Below are 25,249 nucleotides of genomic sequence, written 5' to 3' on the forward strand. Positions count from 1 at the left end.
TGTGTAAGTTATTGTCACACTTGTATCGGATTCTCCAAAGTAATGCTTGACGACATTTTTAAGTTCAGGCAACATAAGTCTTTTGTGGATTTTTTTTTTTTGTTTCATGATTTATTTCTAGGGCACTCAGATGAAAATGCAATGGGAAAATTAGTGGATGGGACAAAGGAGAATCTGAGTTTTTGCTTTGTGAAGAGGAAGGGACGCAAGTCGATCTTGTCAACTCTGTCCTGTCAACTCCTTTTTGTTTTATTTAAAGGATATAATAATATACTGATTGTGTAATTTTTTTTTTTTCATATTGTAAGTAGAATATAATCAGTCATAGTAGATTACTTTATTTATTTTCTAATAAGGTAATTAGTTTCACTTATTATTTTTTTAAGATGTGGTTTAGTGGTCAATGAAATAGGTTGAGAAACAAGACGTTAAAGGTTCAAATTTCGGTGGAGACAAAATTACTACTCTCCCTCCGTCTCAATTCTTGTGACACTTTTTTTATTTTTGGTTAGTCCCAAAAAGATGACACATTTCTATATTTAGTTACAATTTAAATTTTAACTAACCATTTAATCCTTAATGAAATGCTTTATAGTTACACAATTATAATTTATGGTTTATTTTGAACCACAAGTTTTAAAAGCTTTATTTCATTCTTAAACTCCGTATCAAGTTAAACACTCTCACATAAATTGGGATAGAGGGAGATAGAGATGATTCCTTGCCATATATGTTTGAGCCTTGATAGAAAGTGCCGAGCGGATAACTGCTAAAAGCATTTGAGATGTAAGCGGATAACTGCTGAAAGCATTTAAGAATGAGTGCTCTCCTATTCTGATCTCCACAAGTCTCTGGTAGGACAATTGAGCCGAGACAGCGATGAGTTCTTTTTGTTGAGAAAGAGAAGAAGTTCATTTTTTAGGTCCTACGCTGTGTCTGTAAGCTGACAGTGGTGGTGATTTTATTGTCGATTATTGTGGATTAATAAGACCTAAAACCGATAAGCAGTAGTTGAGAAAGACAAACCGATTGAGCTTTACAATTATTACTAAAAAGAATGTTTATAGAAAAAAATTAAACTAGTACTAGTTTTTAAGTATAATAAGGTGGTTCTCATAGCATCTGATATTGGACTATTTTCTTTGACCAATAATTTTCTTGTCTACCATATATCGCACCTCCCAACTTCTTCCTTACATTTTCTTGCTGTCGCACCAAAAAGGTTATATTAAATACAATATATTTCAAATACATTTAATGCTGGAGTGGAACATATCAAAATATGAAACAAAACCTTTTTATTTTATTTTTTCTTGTTGATATTATTTTAAATGTAACTTGATATTATTTTAAATGTAACATCATGTGCATGAAAATTTTCAAGAATGGATGTTATTTGGCTTCTTGTATATGGTGGGGTTAGATGGTTCTTTTGAGGCCATATTTGGGTACATTAGACTTTTTTTCTCTGATGAGGGAATTGAGCTGGCTCTTCAGTTCCCTTTTATATATTTAATAATAATGTTATTTTATTTAATCAAGTGCACTATGCTAAGAAACATGAGTGGCTCTGATTTATAATTTTCTAATTAAAGAAGTGCTCATATTATGTAAGACATGATTTGGTATTAGAAAATTATATCTGTCGTCTTGCATGAATTCAACATTGAGTGTGGCTAAATGACGGAATTTGTTGCATATACCTTTTTTTCTTTGTTTTTTTTTTTTTTGTTTTTTTTTTTTTTTTTTTAGGGCCCCATTGGGGGAAACCGCTCCTTACCGCAAAGATTCGCATCAAATTCGATTATATCCTTAATTTGTTACCTATACTTTGTTAATTAATTAATTTTAAATTCATCTTTTATGTAAAATCCTCTTTTTTGTCTCTTGTTCCCGAGCCTCCATTAGGGGAAACCAATGAGGTAAGTAATTTCCTTTGGGTGATACCAAAGATTTTTTATATATGGTGAAGCGCTCGAACCCCGAAATCTTATTAATTGGGTGTAATTGACAAGAACTCTCATCTCTCGCACCACATCCTTAATTTGTTACCTATACTTTATTTAATTAATTAATTTTAAATTCATCTTTTATGTAAAATCCTCTTTTTTGTCTCTTGTTCCCGTTTTCCAAGTCACTCCAAATTAAAAATGTACAAAAAGATGAAGAACGGATGGGAAAGAGGGCCTGTGAGGTAAGTAATTTCCTTGGGGTGATCAAGATTTATAGCCATTTGATGGATTTTGTGTCTATTTGAATAATGTTATGGCATTATATTTATTAATATTATTTTTTTCCCCAAAAAAAAGTATTTATTTTTTTAATATATATGCTTATTTTAAAAAAAAAGTGATATTTTGGCGATAAATAACTAATTTAATATGTTTATAAAACAATATTTTTAAATATTAATTTTTAAATTTTTATAATTAAATTTTATTTTAGGTGATGGCTTGTAGGGCTATAATGACAAGTTTTTAATTACTGCTTCTTGTGTAATTACTACCTAGTAATTACACCAAAAAAATAGTTTTTTTTTCAAAAGCACTTTTTGAAAAGTACTTTTGGGAGAAAAAAGTGCTTTTGGGGATACACTTCAGAAGAATTTTTTAAAAGTTGAGGAAAAATACATAAGAAACACTTTTTTAAAACATTAATTACTTATCAAAAGTACTTTTTAAATTAATTGGCCAAACACAAACTACTTTTTAGCCAAGAAATCTTTTTAAAAATAAATTATTTTTATAAAATTGGCCAAACAGGCTATTAATGTCCAATAATAATTGAATTCATGATTAAATAGTTATAGACATCTAGTGAATTTTAATTAGAATACATATACGGAATCTAGTCAAAAATTATGCAGTCACGTAAACCCATAAGTGATACTATAGATCCGCCCTTGGGTATACAGTATACTTTCGTGTCTTGGCTTATAACCTGTATTTTCTTTTCGTTTATTTTCTTTTTTATGTATGAACTTTTTATCTAGAAGCTCTAATAAGATTATATGGGATTACAGTTGTAAAATTAAGCACAGAGATGAGCAAGTTAAAGGATTCAAGTCGTATTACTAGTAATTACGTATATTTTAAACACCTTTCAAAAGTTACGAAAAATCCATTATACATTTAAATATTTAAGAAGTAAAAAAACTATAATTTGAAGTTTTCTTCTATCAAACTGTACTTTTATTTAGTTGATAAAGTTGATACATTTTTTTCTCAAAGAATTTTATTGCATCCAAAAAAGGTCCTTTGATGTGGTCTCGCAGCACGCATCTAGAGCACATCAAAGGTTATTTAATTTACAGAATCTTTTGACTTAGCTTTTATATAATTTTAATTTTTATAGCTTTATTTACTAGTAATTAAGAAGGTTAAAAGCAAAAAGTAAAGCAAGTTGGAGTAGATATAAAGTGTTTAGAAAGGTCAACGTGTGGTGGTAAAGGAAATATTTAAAGCTTTCTATAAGAATGTCAAGGTTTTAAGATGTTAATACTATATAATCTTGAGTGACAAATTATACACATATAAATTTTTTTGCATTGAAAATAATTCTATAAGAATGTCAAGGTTTTAATTTCAGTGTAACAAGAATGTTGTTAGCTGGATCACTATATAATCTTGGTGACCACTTTAATTAATTTATACATACGTTTGTTTATGTATGAAATGTTTTTTTTGCATTGAAAATAATTAAAGTAATTCCAAGTTTTGGAACTTTGATGTTTCCAAGAGACAAATTTTTTTCTTATTCTGAATTTTACATAAATGACTACACTTTGGGGTTTAAAAATTTGAAGGTTGTACTTAGCTACGATTTCATCTAGTTGTTCATAGTTGACTATTTGTATCATGAATACTGCAAGATACAAAAATTTCAAAAGTGGAATGTATAATTCATGTATGTTTCAAGGCTATAACATCCATCCTAAAAAGTGAGCAAGTCATACCTAAAATTTGAATACTGACAACTTTGTATCGCCTTATTAGAAATGAAACGGGGAGAAATCTGATTGAATTCTTCCATGTAGCTCGTTTTTAATGTTTTATATCTCCTATAGTTCGGCATGCCAAAAAATCTAGAATTAAAATTTAGCTACGGGCGGCCCCTACACAAACTATAGCTATTTAGGGTAAATAAGACCCTGGAGTAGATATCAAACATGCAAACAGCTTATAGAAATGAGCAAAAAAAGCAAAAAGGTGAAGTTATTCTTTGACCTGATAAACTTTGAGAACAAACAAAACAATATCTATATCTTGAAGAAAGCTGTTTGTTTGACTCTAAAACTTAAAATTATTGTTTTTAACAAGTTGCAACTCTAGGCCTCTAGGGCAATGGCCTATGAATGGCAGAAAAGTCTTTAGAGTTCTAAATTTTCAAAAATGATTGACTAACTTTTTTTTAGCTAGAAAATTTCAATTACTAACATAACAGTCCTCAATTCTAATAAAGTTGAGAATTGGCTATATGATCCCCCACTAATCGATCATGTTATTCTGTTTAAACTCAGATCATAGCAATATTATACTAATACAAGTACAAAATGATAAAAGTTGCTTATATTTTGTAAACATATAAATATAATCACAATTACAAAAAGGAGTGACAAATCTTTTCAACATTCACAACAATATAATCTTAGTAAAGGCAACTGGCAAAGGTTGATTAAGGTGGCCCTTTGACTTAATATGGTACTACTAGTACTAGTACTAGTTATAATAAGCATGTAGGAACTAATTAATGATCAGTCTTTAAAGCCAAATCATGCTAGTTGAGCATAATCCAAATCTTCAGGTGACGTTTATAACTTTTTATTTCTTCTACTTAACTGTTTCCTCTTTCTTCTTTTTCTCCTGTCACAATCCGTACACTTTTTGGCCAATGGTGAAAAAAACAGTAAGAATTATTAGAATATATGAAAGATTAAGATAAAATAAAAGAATCGACAAGCTTAGATTTAAAGATTCTTTCTTTTAGGGGAAAAAGATCTGGGGTTGACGTATATGGATTTCGGATTTAATTAAGATTAGACTAGATTAGTTTTTCAAAGTGGGAGTCATTTTTGTGGGTTTTTTTTTTCTTTTTTTTTTTCGTTTTATTTATTATATATATGACTTTAATTTGATTGGATATATGAGTAGTCAAGTGGACAACAGGTCTGAAGTGACGGGACGATGACAAATTCCAGACTTCTTGCTTTTTGTCCCTTTTTTCCCCTTCTTATCAACGAAATTTAAGGACCCTGCTCATGATAATTTTACTTTATTTAAAAATTAATATTTGTCATGAAAATTTGAAAAATAGGTAATTTTCACTTTTTTCACTTTCAATACATTCAAACAAATAAAAATTCTTTATAAAAACAAAAAACCAAACACAACTCCAACTTCAAAATTCTAAATAAAGTGAAAAATATTTTATTTTCATGCCGAAACACCTACTCAATACTCCATCCATTTCAAAATGTTTGTCTTACTTGCCTTTTTAGTTCATTTTGAAAAGAAATTTTTTGTTTTTGTTTTTGCAACTCTTTAATTCCAACATTTCACATGACATGTTTAAGACTATAAGATTAAAGTACATTTTAATGCATTCTACATATCTTTAATTGACAACCACCACTATTAAAAAATTACTATTCTCTCGCTGAACAGTTCCCACGGAAAAATATTCATTGGCTATTTCGCATCGAATATCGGTGGAAAAATTCTACATAGTAGTATTTTCACATGAAAAAATTAAAAAATTTCTCAGCGTTTTAATGGAAACTTATTTTTCACAATGCATTTTTTCAGTGAGATTGTATGGTGGGAAAGAGGTTAAAAAATTATATTTTATAGCATAAATTTTTCATTAAATGTCAGTGAAAAAAATCTCTATTTTTGATAGCACACAAGTTTCAAAAGACTTTTTAATTTCTTACATATCTTGCTAAGTCAAAACTAGCAAATATTTTGAAACATAGGGAGTAATTAATGCTCTCTTAGTTTCAATGTATGGTAGTATTAAATTTAAAGTATGAGAATCAAATTACACCCTCCGGTTCAACAATAGTGTCCACTTATATTCTAATTTTTTGTTCAAAAAAAGTGTAAACTTATCAAATTAAGAATGAATTAGCCTTACTTTTACAGATTTATCCTTATTAATTATTAAGTAATCAAATCCAATAGCTATTTAATTAGAGATATTTTAATCAAATTATATATTTGCATTTTCTTAAGGAGTGTAAATAACTAAGTTGATACTCTTTTTTAAGGGGAGAGAGGTATTAAATAGACATCCGGATAATATTTGATTGAAGCTGCAAAAGAGTTTTTGAAAGTTTTAGTACTTTTTCCATATCATTAAAACACAGCCCACAACTTTTAGTTCAGTACTAGTCTTATAGGTCCAACTTCAAGACGCAACCTGATGTTGAAGATCACTTATATAGTACGAACTTCACGCTATTGTCCTGAAACTTTTTTTTTTACACGGATTGTCCTTCAAAAGCACTTGTCTTTAATTTTTGTTGCTCATATTGGTGGTCTTTAATTTTTGCCCTTCACCTAATACCTTAAGATTTTGGGTTCGAACCCTAACTTAGTTAAAAAATAAAAAATAAATAAAGAACTTTCAAGCGCAGCGGTATTTGATTCATAAAAATGTAATTTTGCGTAAAACTGCGCTTTCATGAGCAGTAAGGGCGATTCATATATAATTTGGGTCACGTGAATACGTAGTTTTTCCGTAAAATTAGGTATTTTATGTATATATTTTTAAAAATTAGTATAATATTAATTACTGGAACACATGGTACAAGAAGGCTAAATGGTCTTTGACTTGGTTGAAGGTTGAGTTATTTACCTAGAGCATTAGGAATCAATTCCACTTAATACGTTTTTTCCTTCTTTTTTTTTTTAGTAGTAAACCCGCGTGTAAATCTCGATTGGGCGCTCTTGCGAGGGTAGAGTTTTGGATGTAAGGTAGAGTTTTGTTAAGGCAAAATTCTGCCTTAAGGCAGAGTTTTGATGGCAAAATTCTATCTTGCTAATCCAAACTCTACCTTGCGATTTTTATTATTTATTTTTAACTGAGCGAGAGTTCGAACCCGAAATCAAGAGATTTTTAGCGAAGGGCAAAAGTTAAATATTTCAAATTTGAGGGGAAAAAATTAAAGACCACCCCAAAATAAAGGCATTCGTGCGAATTACCCGTCCTGAAATATGAATTTTTGTATAATTTTCTTTCTCCTATCTTGTTAAATTATTTACAATTTTTTTGTCTTGATAGAGCTTACTTGTATTGTTCAAGAGTAAACGAATCGTATAATGAATGTTGTTTGAAAGGCTAGTATGAACCATCATATATGAACATAATATTGAAAGCTTCCTTATCTTATATATAGGAAGAATTATAGTCGTTTGCTTGCTATTTCTTACTTATATACTTCATTAATGTTCGTTTATAGGTTCCGTGAAAATAACAGTGGGTCAAATCCACCCTCTCTGAATATTCCTAGAAATGCAAGATTCTTGGTTTAAAGTTGAGAAATTGGCATAAATAGCCATCCGTCGAAATAATAGCTAGCAAATGTATATTTTGATACATAATAGTGTATATTTAGCTAGCGAATGTAAATGGTTTTGAGCGACCGTATAATGTATTACTGACATTAAATTTCAACACTTTTCAATACAGTAACAAAAAGTAAAGCAGGAGGAGGAAGTTCTACCAATTGACCTATAAGTTAAAACGGGATAATGGGCCTTAGAAAGAAACGAGGAAAACTGGGTCATTTGCACTTCTGATCCAATTTTGTGCTGGTCACTAATCTTAGTCCCTCATAACAAACAACTTTTCACGGGACATAATTTTATATTTTTGAGTCATAAATCTCACAACTTATGTTCCACGTACTTAAAAAACTTATTTCCCACAGGGGAAAATCCAATGTTGAAGGACAAAAATTAAAAATCAGCCCATTTGAAGTGAAAAAATTAAAGACCAGCCCATTTGAAGGACAAACCGTGCAATTAAATGATGATAGACTGAGTAATTGCACGGTTTTGTCCTTCAAATGGATTGGTCTTTAATTTTTGACCTTCAAATGGGCTGGTTTTTAATTTTTGGCCTTCAAAATTGAACTTATCCCTAGTGGGGCATAAGTTCTTTAAGGACGCTGACATAACTTGTGAATATTATGATGCGTAACTTATGCCCCTCTAAGCATAAGTTCGATTTTGAAGGGAAAACATTAAAGACCGACCCATTTGAAGGGAAATTGAGGGAAAATGACCTAATAATACTAGTTAAGACCATATATTACAAAATATAGGGATACTTTTCCTTATTTATAAAACATAATAAGTTAATTACAAAACATACCAGATTTGGGTTATGCATAGACCCACGATTTGGTTCTAAAACTTTAGGGATCTGATTTTGAGTTGAATTCTAGGCAATTACCCATTTAATTCCAATCTCTTTTCAAAATATTTCTCTCTCTATAGAAATATTCTTAACGTGATATTCTCTCAATTTTTAAACCACGATTTCATCAACAAAAACACATTTTTTTTCTTCTTCAAACCACTTTTTCATCATTCTTACTGTTCATAGTCATTTTTGGGTATTAACAGTGTTTTCATTCCTATTGTTAAAGTTTAGGTGTGATTCAGAACCATTGAAATTCTCCATTAGATCTGTTGATTCATCTGATTTGAATGAGAACGGTAATTACGGTGATGAAAGCAGATCTGTTGCTTTCTTCATTTTTGCTACCTTTCTAGATAAGATCTACCGCTTTCAGTTGATTTGATATAGAAGTTTTGATTTGAATTTATTGAGTTTTAGATCTTTATTATATTTATGAGTTTTTTGGGTTATGAATCAAAACACAAACCCTACTAAAACGTTATTCTCTCGGTTCCGAAAATCAGAGACACAAAACTTCTCAACAAATCTGAGAAATGGAGGCATAAAATTAGCTTTTTAGTGTTATTCTCTTTATGTACATTTAATAAGACGACAATTTTGTATTAAATTTGTATAAATATTATATAATAGTTGTATACAATGTTGTAGTTGGATTAAATTTCATCCGAATTTCGAAGTGAAGATCAACATTGTGTTAAATTTGTATGAAAGTTGTATACAATATTGCTGTAGTTGTATTAAATTTTCAAAAACCTAACATAAATTTTATACAGTTATATACATATTTCATATCATTTTTATACAATTTTGAAAAACGAAAAATGTGAGAATTCTAAGCATTGAGCGAGATATACATATTTCATACACAATATTGAGCAGAAATTTTAAGCCTTGAGCGAGATATACACATTTCATACGGTCTTCATAAACAAAGTTTGAGTGAAATTTTTAGGCCTTGAGCAAAAGATTTCATATATGTTTTGTAAGATATCTATTGTTATGATTTGTAAACTGAAAAATACCTTCATATTTTGTAAATACACCCTATTCTTATGTATATATACATCATTCTTCCAAAAATTGAAGACCAGCTCAAAATAGGCACAAAAGTGCCAATGACCTATGATAGGCAGCTGCTTCTTAGAGGCAGCGCAATTTGGGAAGTGGAGTCAATTGCTTAGTGGCCCAGGCCCATACTGATCCGTAGGATAGTATGGACTTGTCTCATCAAGCCCAAACAAGGCCTATAAAAGATGAAGAGCATAGATGATTATTGGATATAAAACTTTTCATTTCCAATTTAAAAATAATAATTACTCCCTCCGTCCCAATTTAGGTGGCACCTTGTAGATTTCGAAATTCAAATAAGTTTTTTTTTTTCATAATTTTTTCATATATCTTTTAACATTTTGAATTATCAATTATTGTGAATTATAGTACTTTTTATGTAGTTTTCAAATATGTAAAATTTATTTCAAAAAACGTAAAGATTCGATTGATGCGAATTCCTGAACCAAAATTAAACTATTTGACTCTCGAAATCCGAATGGCCTCAAAAATTGGGACAGAGGGAGTATTTAAAAAAGCAGATTCCTTGCGATGGTTATAACTTGAGTAATCCAAAGTTAAACAAGTTTCTTTAATGAAATTAAACAAGTTGAATAGTCCTCTTCGAAAATAAAAGTTCTTAAGCTAAATGGATTAGTTAGCAGTTAAAACATTTTCATGTAAGCACGATTAATGGGAAAATGACCTAATAATACTACTTAAGACTCTATATTACAAAATGTAGGGATACTTTTTCTTATTTACAAAATACACCAATTTAATTACAAAACATAATGGATTTGAAAAAAATAAAAGTTCACCCTTCCCTTTCCCTTTTCTATCACAATCTGTCTAGATCTGGAAAAAAAAAAAAAAAAATCAACCGACCCTTCCCTTCTCCTTCTCTATCACAATCTGCCCAGATCTGAAAAAAAAACCGCTTGTCGATGCTCTGTTTCGTCCATGCTTTCTGGCACTATCCCAACTTTTCAACGAGGCGATTCTCTATCTCTTTCTCTTCTTCATCAACAAAGCATACTTGTCGACAAGTTTTTTATCTCCTGCTGTTTGCTGTGATTCTAACCATAAGCCGCTATGGTTAGAGTTGTGGTACTGCATGTAATTCAGACCAAAGCGACACCCTCAATGATTTCATGGACCCTTGATCTAGCCTAATGTTCATTTGGCTTTTGATTTAGCTCTTGTATAACAACTAAGAAGCATAGAACTTAAGCTTTTTATCTCCTGTTGTTGCTGAAAATTTTGAATATTTGAATTTTATATTCAATAAATTTTGTATTAAATATTGTATGAAAATTGTATACAAATTGTTGTAGTTGTTTTATATTTCATCCGAATTTCGAAGCGAGATTCAAAATTGTACTAAATTTGTATCGAAATTATATATAATGATGTTGTAGTTGTATTAAATTTCCAAAAAACTAACATGAATTTTATACAAATTTTTTGCAGTTATATGCATATTTCATACTGTTTTTATACAGTTTTAACATCGAAAAATGTGAGAATTCTAAGCCTTGAGCGAGATATACAGTTTTCATACACAAAAATTTGAGCGAAATTTTTAAGCCTTGAGCGAGATATACATATTTCATACACGAAATTCTGAGCGAAAATTTTAAGCTCTGAGCGAGATATACATATTTCATACACAAAAAATTTCGTACATGTGTTGTAAGAAATCTGTTAGTATATTTTGTAAACTGAAAAGTATCGTCATATTTTGTAAATATATCCTGTTGTTATGTATATATAGGTTATTCTCCGTTAAAATTTTAATGATGATAATAAATGGACTTGTTAATTGTAAAATTGACTTGTCATTGTGTGATGATATCACTTCACACTTAAGACTAAGGTCCATTTCACCTCATTAGATTGAATATTAAACCCACTAACGATTCTAATCTCTTTTGTTTCGCTATCTAGCGGTGTGAAAAAGCCTACTACATATCTTACTTCAAGGCAAAAAGAGAAAATATCAAGAAAATGACTTTTCCCCCTAATATATTCCACTTTCACTAATTTTACTACGGATATGACTTCACAATCCATTAAGGGGTGATAATAAGTTGGACCATTTGAAACAAGTCATCATCAGCCACGTGGATGCATTATTTCACTACTAAAAAATTTCTATTTTCCTACTGAATTTCCCATTGAAAAAGGTTCAATGGCTATTTCCCATGGAATGTTAGTGGGCAAAAATTTAACTAGTAGTGTTTTCACACGGAAAAATTAGAAAGTTTCCCAGCGTTTTAATGGGAAACTGTTTCCGACCATGCGTTTTCCCAATGAGCTGATTCAGCAGGAATGAGGTGAGAAAATCATGTTTTATAGCACAAATTTCCCACTAAATGTTGGTTGGAAAAAACTCTATTTATAGTAGTGTTTGTGATCATGATATAATCTAATACAATTTCACCGCAATTCTAAATAATTTGGGGTTGATTATTTGAATTTTCATGGTCAATACCACTTCATTTAACTCTACTTTAGCCTTTTATAAATTAATTAGTTTTATGCTGCTTTCAACTTATCATAATTTCCCTTCTTCATTTGAATTTGTGACAAGCAATGTCAGCAAGTTTATACCAGGAAAGTTGTAACATAAGCAAATCTGGTTTCGAAAAATTTAAGCATTAAGGAAACAAATCCAAAGCGTTTCAACCACAATTTCTGAAAATGGCTTGCCAATAAACTATGATTACAAACAGAAAATTCCAGTATTCACTTGGAACAAAAATAATTAGTTCCTTATCAGTTAAGCAATTGTGTTTAGAATTTTATAATCAATTCTGTTTACAATCTTCTTAAGTTGTCTATCAATTAAATTCTTAATTGAACTACCATTATGTACATCTTCTTTTTAAATTTTAACGTTTTTATCGACTAAATTCTATTCAAAGCAATTTTATAATGCCAATTTTAACTAAAAATACATATGTAGTGACTAAACTTGTAAAACTAAAGAAAACCATAGTAGTAGTCTTTATGATTTGATGAAGAATTGTCCCGGGAAGAGAAAAAAAAAAAAAAAAGCGTAGTTATGTTCAACTTATATAAATATTTTCCGGACTAAGTTTGTTTTTTAAGGTATAACCTTTTACCAATACTATGACTTTACTCGAATTAAGAAAATGCTTAAATTCGGTTCTGAGCTATAGACTATAGCTTAATCACGCCATGTGTTACAATTACGATCAATTTTTTTTGTTGTTATCAAACATATCATATAAACTTTTGTTTTTCAGCTCAGCAAATTCCTTGTTTCCACTTGCCACTAATTTACCATCGTCCATGTAAATTAGCCCGAATGACACATGTAATTCGACTTTTTTTTCCCTCTTATAATAATTTTATACAATCTTAAAAGTTGAAATAGACTTTGAGAAGTGGGGGAATCTTTTCCCCTTTTATTATTTAAATGTAGAAAATATAGGTTGCAAAGGTGTTTTTTTTTTTTTTCTTTTCAAATTGCAAAAAAAAAAAGGGAAAACCGTGTTGTCTTTAATTTCCAATCTTTTAACGTTTTAATAAAATCTATTTTTGAGAATATATTCCTATAGCTTTTTCATATCGATCTCTTAAATTTTCACATACTACAGTTATTCTTTTCCCTTTTTTAAAGATCAGTTTGATGAGGCCTCTTTACCAGTAATATTCCCTACGCGAATCTAGCACGATAAAGCAATCAAAATATACAAAGTTGAAAACCATTTTCGTGATCATCTTCACTTTCTCCTCTTTCATTTTATTAACTTTTTTGTTTGTTTGTTTATTTGATATTTCTCTTTTGAGGATAGCTTTTATGTAAAGTAAAGAAGAAACAGGCAAACAGAAAAAGAACATTTGTTTCATACTGTGGATTGCTGCTATTGTTTTAGAAATAATTATTCATGAGAGTAGTCTATCAGTCAATGAAGAGAATCAAAATTATGAAAAACTAAAATTCAGTTTCGATCGAGACAAAAATATTACTACGTAATTTCGCTTACCAATTAATGAAATGAGTCAAAATTATGGGAGATCAAACTTTAATTCCAACCGACAATAAATGTCACGTAATTTCGATCTATCGATATATGAAGTTAGTCAAAATTATGAGAGATAAAAAATTTATTTCCAATAGAGACAAAAACATTCATAATTTCTTTTTATTTCATGTAAGTCCTATCGACCCTGATTGAAAGATTTATCTAATACAAATATACAGATAGAAAATAATTGATATCTAATTTAACAAATAAAAATGCGCACAAGTGGACTCTAACACTAATTATTGAAGTTTTATAGCAAAAAGTGGGATAGAAAGGTGACAAAAAGTTCTTATCTTTCAAATCGACTTTACCCATATCTCATTTTTTGACAAATAAAAACCGTGTGGGGCCACCAATAAAAAGTAAAAAAAGAAAAAAACCGGATGCTGCCTTCTAGTTTCCTTTAGGGCCTGTTTGGAAAGCCACCAATAAACACGTAGGTGGGAATTGAGTGTAATTGAGAGGGTGTAATTACACTCTCCAATTCTCAAGGATGGAGGGTTACTTTTTAGTTATTTCTTTTTAGTTTTATTTTAATTTCTTTTCTTTTTTAATTTATTTTTATTTCTATTATTTAATTTCTTTTCTTTTTTAATTTATTTTTATTTCTATTATTTAATTTCTTTTTTATTTTTACTTTTTAATTATTTGTATTTTTTAAAATATATTTTTCTTTTTATAGAATTTATATTTCATTTCCTTTCTTCTCATTCCAACCTTTACTTCTTGTGGTTCCATGTAATTGCTCGTATTTTTTATTTTTTTATTTTATTCATTTAGCATAACCGTGTTAATATTCTAATTTTTGAAACTACATCTCTTAATATTAGAAAGAATGAGTCATTAGCAAACTTGACATATAAAAAGTGAAGTTATTAAAGTAGAATTTCGTTGTGAATGAGGTTATTGACTTATATTTTTCGTTTCTTTTGAATTATAGGAGTATTTACTTATGTTATATTGAAACTTACTTATGTAACGTTAGAATTTGACATAAGGGTATTATGTTAAAAATATTCTTTCGGATTTTGAATTTAGGTTATATTTTCGATTTTAAAAATATTTGCTTTAGTACTATTGACTTGTTATTTCGTATATCGTATGCTTGTTTATTTTTCACTTACCTTGAGTTAATTATTGTCAAACATTTGAATAGTGTTATGGCATTATATTTATAAATATTTATTTTTGTCAAATATCCAATCCCATAATGTTCTCACAAAAAAGGTATGCTTTTAATTTTATAATCAATTAAATTAAAATATTATTAATTTGAAATTATATATCAATTATTTTTTACAATATTAGTTACAAATATATGATTATTAATTAACATATTTTCAAGAAACAATGTATTATTAAATAACTAACTTAATATTATTTATAATGACACATATTTTTTAAATATTAATTTTAAATTTTTTATAATTAAATTTTATTTTTAAATTAAATTAATCGTGCAAAAGACGTTGTAATTACACTGTAATTACATTATGACAAACAAACAGATCGTTGTAATTACAATACTGTGTAATTACTAGGCTGTGTAATTACTAGGGTAGTAATTACACCAATTCCAATTACCAGGTGGCTTTCCAAACAGGCTCTTAGTTGATCCTCATCCATCCATCACAAAACTATACTTATACTATATATAAAAGGTGGTCATTTGCAAACAAAATTCTCAACATATTCCTTTTCATTTTTGCATACAGTGATCAGTTTCTTTACTTGCCATATAGTGATATATTCTTTTCCTCCATATAACTCTTTCTTTGTCCTGTGTTCGAACATCTTTCATTATGCAAAATCAAGAAAACCAATTGAACCAACCTCCTCCAGGTATGTTTTTCTTTTCCGAGCACGCCCTATCTTCCTATGCAGTAACGAAGTCAGGAATTTGTTCAATATCTAATATATATTTACTTTTAAGAATTTATATTCAATATTTAATGGATATATGTATTATGTATGTAATATTGACCCCATATACACAAAACTATAACTTTTCGACAAAGAACGATTTTAGTATAGTTGTTCAGACCATATGGTGGGATAGATAGGATTCTGAGTCTGAAGATCCCCTTAATGGAGCGCTTACACAAGCCGAATTACACAAGCCGAATTGATTGGGTCAGTGGATCCCGGATAGCCAATAATTATATAAAGAAAATTATTGTGTTCAACTGATCATACGAAGACAGGAATTTGTTCAATATCTAATATATACGTACTTTTAAGAATTTATATTCAATATTTAATGTATATATGTATTAAGTATGTAATATTGACTCCATATACAGAAAACTATAACTTTTCGACGAAGAACGATTTTAGTACGGTTGTTCATGCCATATGGCGGGATGCATAGGATCCTGAGTCTGAAGATCCCCTTAATGGAGCGCTTACACAAGCCGAATTGGATTGATTCGGTCAGTGGATTCCAGATAGCAAATAATTATATAAAGAAAATATAATTTTTCGGTAAAGGTGAATTGGATTAACCCTTTCTCTTGCACACATACACACACAAGAAACATGAAGTTGAACTCACTTATCTTATTGGAGTAATTTTTTTTATTATTATTTTTATTTTTTATTTTTTTGTGTTTTGCTTAAAGGCTACCCTACTGAATCTACACCAACTGGAAAGAGTAAGAAGAAGATGAAGTGCTTCCCAAGAAGTAAACCAAAAGGAGAAAGGGGCTTCCTTGAAGGATGGTACGTTTTTCTGATTGTCATGTTTATTGGCTTCCACGCTTTGACTGCCTGAAAAATGATTTTCATGTTTATTTGCATCTATATTGCTTTGACTGCCGGAAATATGAGTTTAACTTATATGCGTAGATTGTATAAGAAACTTTAGTATTATTAGACCGTGCAAAAGGTGCATGAAATCAGTAATCTTGAAAATAAAGCTGTTCAATTGCCACGATTTTTATAGGTAAAAGTGATCTACTAGTGTTTAAGAACTTTATGATGTCAGTGTATATAAGTTGAACTCCTGAAATATTGATCCTGTTAAGGAAATTTATTACACACAATTTGTTAATTGTTCAACATGTTAATTGTTCGTGTTGAATTCTTAATATAACCGCTCTTTGCTTTTGTTTTTGCAGCCTCTTTGCACTATGCTGCTGCTGGATATGTGAAGTTTGCTTCTGATTAAATACTTCGGATTTGGGCACATATAAAGAAAATTCCATGATGATCTATTTAACTAGTGATGTAATATATACTTATGCTATCCTCTAAATTTTTGTATTAACCATGTATTCTTAGGATCTGAGACTCTCTGTATACTGGTTGAGGTGTGTTATTTATCTTTCTATTTGTTTTGTATCTTTTTGAGGTCCGAAGAGTTGTACCGTGTGTAAGAAATCCTTGAGATAATACAGCTCTTGTTTCCTTCACATACTTCATACTTGGATATCCCTCTCCTCCTTGTGGCTTTCTAGCTGCAAAAAATAAATAGCACTATACCAGAAATAGAAAGTGCTTCAAAAGATGTTGGTTACCCCTTTACTGACAACACAACTAGTGCTGGCAATCAGTAGCATTGTCATGTATAATTAGCAATATTCAATATCAAAGAGTTCCACGTCGAATATTTGCCAAAGAAGAAAAGAAATTTTGAGATGAAAATCATTGTCACTAAAACCAAAACAATAAGAAAGTTTCACTAACTGAACAAGAGATGTTGGATTCTACAAACAAGCATCTTTGTAAGTTTGTTTTGTTACCAAGATCATTATGTGTACCTTGTTGGCTCATGTCATAAGATGTCAAATACATGAAACAGCTTTTTATTTAATTGATATTTATATAAAGCAGATTCTGTTTTAGCCATTTGCATTAAGTTGGTTTTTAAGAATGAGTAATTACCCATCTCCGACTCTGACTACCCAATCTGAGAGTGGTTGGATAGCGATTCCTACTTATTGAAAAGGGTTCTATGATCAGCTATTAACCCCTGGAGGGAAAGAAAGGCTCAGGCCTACCTATCCCAGTAGGATCCCATAAAAGGACAGGAATAGTTAAGAGGTCCCATATTTGCCGAGACAGGCAACACTTTTGTTCATGATCCTAGTATGTCAAGTCGCTCGTCCCACTGCATCAAAGAGATGTCCAAGGCATCCTTGGTTGATCTCGTAGTTCAGACAAAGTGGAGATGATGAGATCGGTCCATAAATTTTCCTTGTCAGCCAAATCATGCTTGTTAGATACTAGCCAAATAAGAAAGTACACCATATGAATGTATTACTCAGGATACCTTTATTCTTAACCTACAATCTCAAGGAGCAACACAAATAAACACAAAAAGGGGGAATTTAGAAAGAGGGCAGCTTTCCTTCACTTTCTATATTCTGATAAAGATCACTTATGGAGTACCAATTTATGGTAACACAAATGTTGAACTTGAGAGAAACAGAAGAAAGCTTAGGGCAAAGCTCATATTAGTTGTAGAAACATCACTAAACCCAAACAAAAAAAAAAACCCTTAGATTTGGTACATAAGTTACCATGCTGTACAGAATTTAGCAGTTTTTCTAAGACATGTACTCTCTAGATGACCATCCAGAATCATGTCTCCCGAACGAATAGGCTGTCGGTGGCATCTGCGACAGGTGGAGGGGATCGGGTTCAATTCCATAATCAGTCAGTGGCCTGTGCTCTAGAATGTCATCATGCTTTTGAACAAATTCAGGAATCTCAAGCTCTCCTTTCTTCATGTCGTCCCAAAGGTATTGCAGGCGACTAACATACTTTATTTTCCAATACAAGCTACACCAAGAGAAAAACATAGTATAGTGAATGCCCTATGTATTTCTCTCAAATGAAGGAAACAACATGCTTCTAACTTGGGCTATGGGAAATATTTACATGTTACGAGGTTATGCAATGACATAAGCATTGCTTGTCCTGGAATTGATGCTCATTATGGTCTAACGTACGTGTTCGATGGAAAGACGGTTTCAACTTTTCACGACAAAAAATGTAATTATTGGGGTCAAAGTTCCTGCAGAAACTCTCAACTTGATAAGGACTCCTTGTAACTGGAGTCAAAGGCCCCCTTTTTCAAGATGAAAACTCAGTTTTTAATTTACAAGGGCCTTCTGTAAACCAACAAATTTTGATAAGGATAAAATATATGACCCTTACACCAGAATTTTTTTTAAGTAAATGATACCTCACAAATTTGAATATGAGTAATCAAAAGATGATTTCTAAAGATGGTTATCTATATTCATAGAGGTACTTCATTTCACTGTCACTAAACATGCCAGGGAAAAATGCAGAGTTTAACTAACCAATTAACTACTTACCCTCCACTTAGGAAAAATCTGCCTAGCGTTGCAAGAACAAGCCTTGACCGGATCCCAGGATGCACAAAATATACTGCCTGAAGTCTGTCCTTATGGTCAGAAGGCAGATCTTCGTATATCCACCTCAAGATGGTCAATCCAGGGTTGTTATCCTCCGTCTGAACAGTACTATGCATGTAGACAATGCAGAATGGCCCCTCAGGCAGCTCCGCGCTAATTTTGTTGAAGACATACTTTTTCAGCCGCTCAGCACTTATAACTAGAGCTGTATATTATTGTAAATAGGTGTTAAAAAAATCTCAGGTAACAAACAGAAAGGAAACAGCAACCAAGAAATGTGAGATGGAATATCACTGGTCACGTGTATATATATCTTTTTGCGAATAATTTCAAATGAATCCCAACATGCATTAAAATTAAACAGATTTGAAATCTGCGGAGGAGCAAGATGTGGATGTCACCACAAAGAAAAACAAAGAGGTAATCGACTTAGCCTAGAGGTTAACATCAGGCCTTTGGAAAGGTCTCCCATCCATGCATATGTATTTGTCCAACATTGTACGGTATGAGACTAGTCAATCATCTCATGGTTATAGTCAATGCGCTTTCATGTGAAGGAAACAAACAGCTGAATTCGATAAAACAGAGTTGAAGCAAGAAGGCCATAGGAACTAATGAGGAGAAGAAAAAGCCAAGGCTTTTCCACTGTTTTACACACAAATGAACAATAATGGATAATTGTCTTGAACCAATCGTAGCATCACAAATGACTCCAGACGATGAGTTCACGCAAGCAAATCCAATAAAATCTATTTACAAGTATTTTGAAGAGTTGAAGCAATATAACTTGGCATAGAGGCCTATAAGAATCAAACAAGAAGCATTCTAGTCAATTCCTCACATAAGTGTCCCTCATGTAATTGATAACCCAAAAAAGATTTGCTCCAAATTCATTTTCCTTACTTGATACGTGAAATTATCAATGACCCATCTTATGAATCTATGATTTGTTCAAAACAACGTAAGAGAACTTCAAAGCAAGTTTTAGCACTTAATTGACTTGATATTCATTCTGTTGAAGGGAAAAGCATACTTCAGACATTAGATAACATAACATGCTTGCATGGTGCATTCTTTCCATCAACATAGACACTGGAACAGTTGCAAACCAAAAAGAGTAAAGGAAAATAAAGCTCAAACACCAACGTAGCTTTCTTATCAGTCTGCAATTGCAGAAGGCAGAAACATCATACTAATCTATTTACTTGACTGCGTCCATTAAGACTACCATGAACCATCAAATAGCAGAATCGTGGCCAGGGAACCATTAACTCTACTACCGAACTACCCAATATATTGTAAAGGGGTTACCGGCCAGAGAAGCTACTTGGAAGAAAGAAAGAGACTAGTGGCAATTCCGAGACCAAGTGCAAGCATACTTGGAGTGTACTTACGCCGAGGACGTTGAAACAATAGGTGAGCGAGAGTATCACAACCCGCTCAAAATACCCCAATTTTATTTTTAGAAAACTAATAAAAACAAACAGTAAAATAGGAATATTGAAGGTTTATTAGATACAGATGAAGGTTTCAAAGTAAGCTCCAGCAACAGTGACACAAAAAACATGACCAAACACAATGACATCAGAATCCGGATGCATGGAAAACACTATCAATCAAGCAAGCTATTTTTTGTCTCATTACAATCAGACGGCAGCAGCAGCAGCAGCAGCAACAACTACTACTACGCCTCAGTCGAAACCAACAGTTCAGATAGTCAGTAGAGACCATAGAAGTGAAACCATTATTACCATATCACCAAAAGACTGATCTTTAAGCTTTTACAAAAATACTGAGCATAGCTGCACGCTATTGGAGCAGAACAGAAGCTAACACACACACACACACAGAGACACAGAGAGAGAGAAGAGGAAAAGTAGGTGGTTAATTTTTTGCAGCCACTACTTAATTACTCCCTGCGTCCCAATTTAAGTGTCTTAGTTTGACTGGGGACGAATTTAAGGAATAAAAAGAAACTTTTGAATCTTGTGGTCCTAAATTAAAGATGTGTGTAATGTACTAAAGTATCCATTGAATCTTGTGGTTTTAAAGTTGCCACGTAGGATGTCTGAATTGTCAACTTACTGAATATAGAAAGTCATACTTTTGGGATAGACAAGAAGGAAAGTAAGACAATTAAATTGGGACAGAGGGAGTATGTGATATTCTCTACATCCCATTTTAATAACGAACCTACTACTTCCTCCATCCCAAAATGAACAAAGGGGTCAGGAATCCAAGGGCAAAGCATCTAATTTTCATATGAATCTCGACTTCCCAAATATATTCACAGCACCCCAAAATGGTCCTCTCTCAAAATTGATCAATTTACCGAACCTCAAAACTGCTTGAAATCAAGACACAATAGATTACTAATTCTCCAAATTGGTCACTAAAGTGTAAAGTAAGCTTAAGGTAACTGAAATGGGGTTTGGAGTAAATTACCCGGAAAGTATTTTCCGACAATACGAAAGATCCAATTACTCGACTTATCATAACCGGATTCAAGGCGAAAGAATTGTAGTGAATCAAGATCTTGTTCTTCAGAAGAAAGGCAATCATGCCAGCTGTCTTCGGGTTCGAGTTCGGGTTCGGGTTCGAGTTCTTAATGGGTCAAAAAGGGTCGGGCAACAATACCAAGATCCGATGCCAATACCAACACTGAGAAATCATCCTTACTCGAACAGGAGCTTCCCATTTTTATCTTCACAGTCGAAACCACAAAGCAAAGCAACACACACAGCCATATATAGACTAACAGTAGTTTTTCTTGAAAAAACTCGATTAGAGTACTGCCTTATCCCAAGGGTTAAGCATCCACTTTTCATAAATTTCTACTTCCCAAAATTTAATAGCATAATAAAACAGAACAAAAGGAAAGAACACAATAACCTCTCTCAAAGTTGATCATATTACCGAACCACAACTAGCTTGAAATATACGAAATTTTATCTAAGGCTTGGAAAATTCGCTCAAGGCTTAAAAATTTCGTTGTGTATGAAAACTGAATTGAAAACGGTATGAAATATGTATATCTCATAGTGCACTGAGCTTCCCTTCATGTATTAAAAAAAATATATATATGTATATCTCGCTCAAGGCTTAGAATTTCGGTCACAATTTCATGCATAAAAACTGTATAAAAACAGAGAGACTACAATACCCTCTCTCAAAACTTGATCATCTTATTATTCACACATCACAATATAGTTAATTTGGTGCAGCAACTACTTTATTACTCCTCTGTCGTTTGTCTGGTGACTTGACACGGAGTTTAAGAAAGTAAGAATACTTTTAAATATTATGGTCTTAAACTAAACATGTGTAAAATTGAAATTAAAGAGTTGCCAAAAAAGAAAGAGATTTTTTTTTTTTTAACGGACTAAAAAGAAAAGTAAGACGAATCCCACGGTGAATTGCTCGAAAAATTGAACAAACAAAGAGAATACAACATCCTCTTTCAAAATTGGTCATTTCAGCCAACCTAAACAAGCTTTAAATTGGTCATTAATTTGTAAAGTAAAATTTTATCTAACTAAATTGGGGTTTAGAAGAAATTACCGGGAAAGTATTTTCCAACAATCCGAAAGATCCGATTACCCGACTTATCAGAACCGGGTTGAAGGCGAAAGAATTGGAGGAAATCAAGATGAGCAAAATCTTGATCCTCAGTACAAGGAAGGTGAGAAGGGCAATCATGCCAACTTTCTTCGGGTTCGGGTTCGGGTTGTTCTTGATGATGGGTTAAAAAGGGTCGGGCATCAATACCAAGATCCGATGCTAACACCAACACTGAAAAATCATCCTTACTTGAACTAGAGCTTCCCATTTTTATCTTTACATTCACAGCCACTAAAAAAGCTAACACATATATGCACGACAAGTAATGAATTTACTTATAAGTGGACGATACCAAATATAATTCCTTTTTTCTTTGTGGTATTTTTATTTACCACATCAAACTTTGAAATAAAGATGTACTTATTCTATGTTTATTTACTGAGAAAATGATAAAATGACCTTTTCTATTTGGAATTTTCATGACCAAACATTAATTTTTGAAAAAAATAAAAAAATAAAAAAAAAATTATGAAAAAAAGTTAATAATTCTTATTGCCAAACGGGTCCTTGTCAAAAGTTAATACTTTTTGTCTTGTTAAATATTTAGAGGTATAGTTTTTGTTAATTTTGGTTTCTTTCTAGAGTTTGCTGCATTTTTTCTAGTGCACTTTGTGCTATTTTTGGTTCATTAGTTCTTGTGTCTTGTAAAGTTTTTTTATATTACTGAGATTTGATGGCACTTCTATAGGTTTTAGATTAAATATTTTTTTGAGAGTTCCCCTCAAATCTAACCGATAAAATTCGTTAAATATTTAATAGAGATTGAATATGTTAACTTTGACAAACATAAAGGATCAAGACTGTTCAAAACATGCTTGAGGGACTATTTCGAACCTACTCTCAAATATAAGGGGATGATTTTTGTCATTATCTCTTAATTTACTCATCAGAAAAGTACGAATTTGCTCCCATCACTCAAAGCACCAGTATTACCAGAATTAGGAAGCGGAATTAGTGTAAAATACTAATTTACTCCAAATTTCAAAATGTATAAATGTATGATATATTAAACTTATTAGGTTTCAATTGATCTACAATAATATCTAATCATTAATAATAAATTTGATATACTAATTCAAAATATAGATTATAAGATGTTATAATCAACTCTTTTGCACTAATATTAAACTATGTATATGTAACGTAAATCTATTTTTAACCATCAAGTACTATGGTCAGCTTGATTAGAAGCATAAGCTTTGAGATCTCAAAATGAAGAAATTCTTATAAATGACACGTCTACATTTAGTCCATCCAGTGTATTTTGGATCTTCGAAAGAATAAAGAAATCGCTTCCAGAATCTATAGATCACTAGATCATTTTGTTGTACGGATACTAATGCTTACATTAGAATAAACTGTCTAAATCACACCCCTTGAGATGAGCTCTTTCTTGAACCCTACTAATGCGGGATGCTTTGCGCACGGGACAAGCCCTTCAGCTATTTTGGATCGGATACCAATGATAAAAAAGAAATAGAATTTTGGTTAAGTTAAGACCATCAAATAATTTGCTTTTCATTTTGCTTTATTATCACTCCTATTCAATTTTGTGAGGAAAAGAAAAGGAAAGCACACAAATTACAAATAGCACTATATAATTCTCTTTTCCCCATCTTTAGTAGGCTAAAATGAGAGTATATACGTGTCAGAATTTCAATGGTCCTGTTATGACCACAGATTGAGCTGCTCAAAGGACAGTACACTGTCCACAAGTAATATGACATCAATAAAGAAAATGAAAAAAACTTTTCTCTCTTCACTTGCTGTTTACATGGTAAGCAATCAACTCTTTTTTCTTTTCAGATATGGAAACTGTCACGATTCTTAATGTGACAATGGGCCAATTCAGCAGTTGGGCCAAATATTCACTAGTGCTAGATTGTCTTAAGTCCTATTTCAGATGGGCCAATATATTAGGCCTTATTTTCAGCTTTTAATATTTTCCCTAAGTGGCATTTTGCCACCTGTCCCGAATAGTACAACCATAGGGCCAGCTGTAGCTAGCATTGTCCTTTATATTTCCGTTTGTGTGAGTTTAGAATCATCTATGAATATTGAAACAATTTCTTTCCCTTATTATTTTTCTGTAATTTTTCTTTGGTTTTAAAAAACAGTAGCTTGAGTGCTACATTTGGTATCTAGAGCCACTGATCTTGGGGACCATGGTGAACCCACCAGCTCCACCGTTATCATCTGCTGAAGAAACAGATTCTGCAAATCTAGGGTTACAATTGCAAACCTTTATGGAGGTTTCAACAAAACGTATGGAACAGATGGAGGAGATGCAACATAAGAACATGGAAAGCAACCAACGGATGGAAAACATGGTGATGGAAATGCGTAGTAAGGACGGTTCTAATGCGGGGAGTCGCTCGTATCTGGGTATATGGCAAGGAGGGTTGTATTCTGAAACGGGTCAGTCATCGGTTAATGGAGCTCATCGTCCTCAGCCATCAACTCCGTTGAGCCAAGTTTATTCAACCCCCATAGCAGTCGCGACAGCGACGTCGAATGTGAACCGGAGTTTAGCCCTGACCAACCCTAACACTATCACTGTCCGTCATAATAACTTGTCTCCTCAAAATGAAACACGCTCTTTTGCACCCATGAACCCTTACTTTTCTCACTCCCTGTCGACCGCCATAAACTCCACCTTACCAGTTTCTCTTAGTGCTTCGAGACCCTTCCCAAGTATTTCGA

General features: G+C 31.7%; 1 protein-coding gene across 1 annotated transcript; it reads right to left on the minus strand.

Moving 5' to 3' along the window:
- Positions 1–17,868: 17,868 nt before the first annotated feature.
- On the minus strand, positions 17,869–22,797 carry LOC132060120 (uncharacterized). The gene is made up of 3 exons (XM_059453018.1): positions 22,487–22,797; positions 18,866–19,130; positions 17,869–18,323 (listed from the first exon to the last, which is right to left on the minus strand). Exons 1-3 carry the CDS (start codon positions 22,752–22,754, stop codon positions 18,089–18,091), a joined length of 768 nt encoding a protein of 255 aa, XP_059309001.1. The 5' UTR covers positions 22,755–22,797; the 3' UTR covers positions 17,869–18,088.
- Between the last annotated feature and the right edge of the window lie 2,452 nt (positions 22,798–25,249).

Source organism: Lycium ferocissimum, chromosome 6 (genome assembly GCF_029784015.1).
Source record: "Lycium ferocissimum isolate CSIRO_LF1 chromosome 6, AGI_CSIRO_Lferr_CH_V1, whole genome shotgun sequence".
Lineage (NCBI taxonomy): Eukaryota > Viridiplantae > Streptophyta > Magnoliopsida > Solanales > Solanaceae > Lycium > Lycium ferocissimum.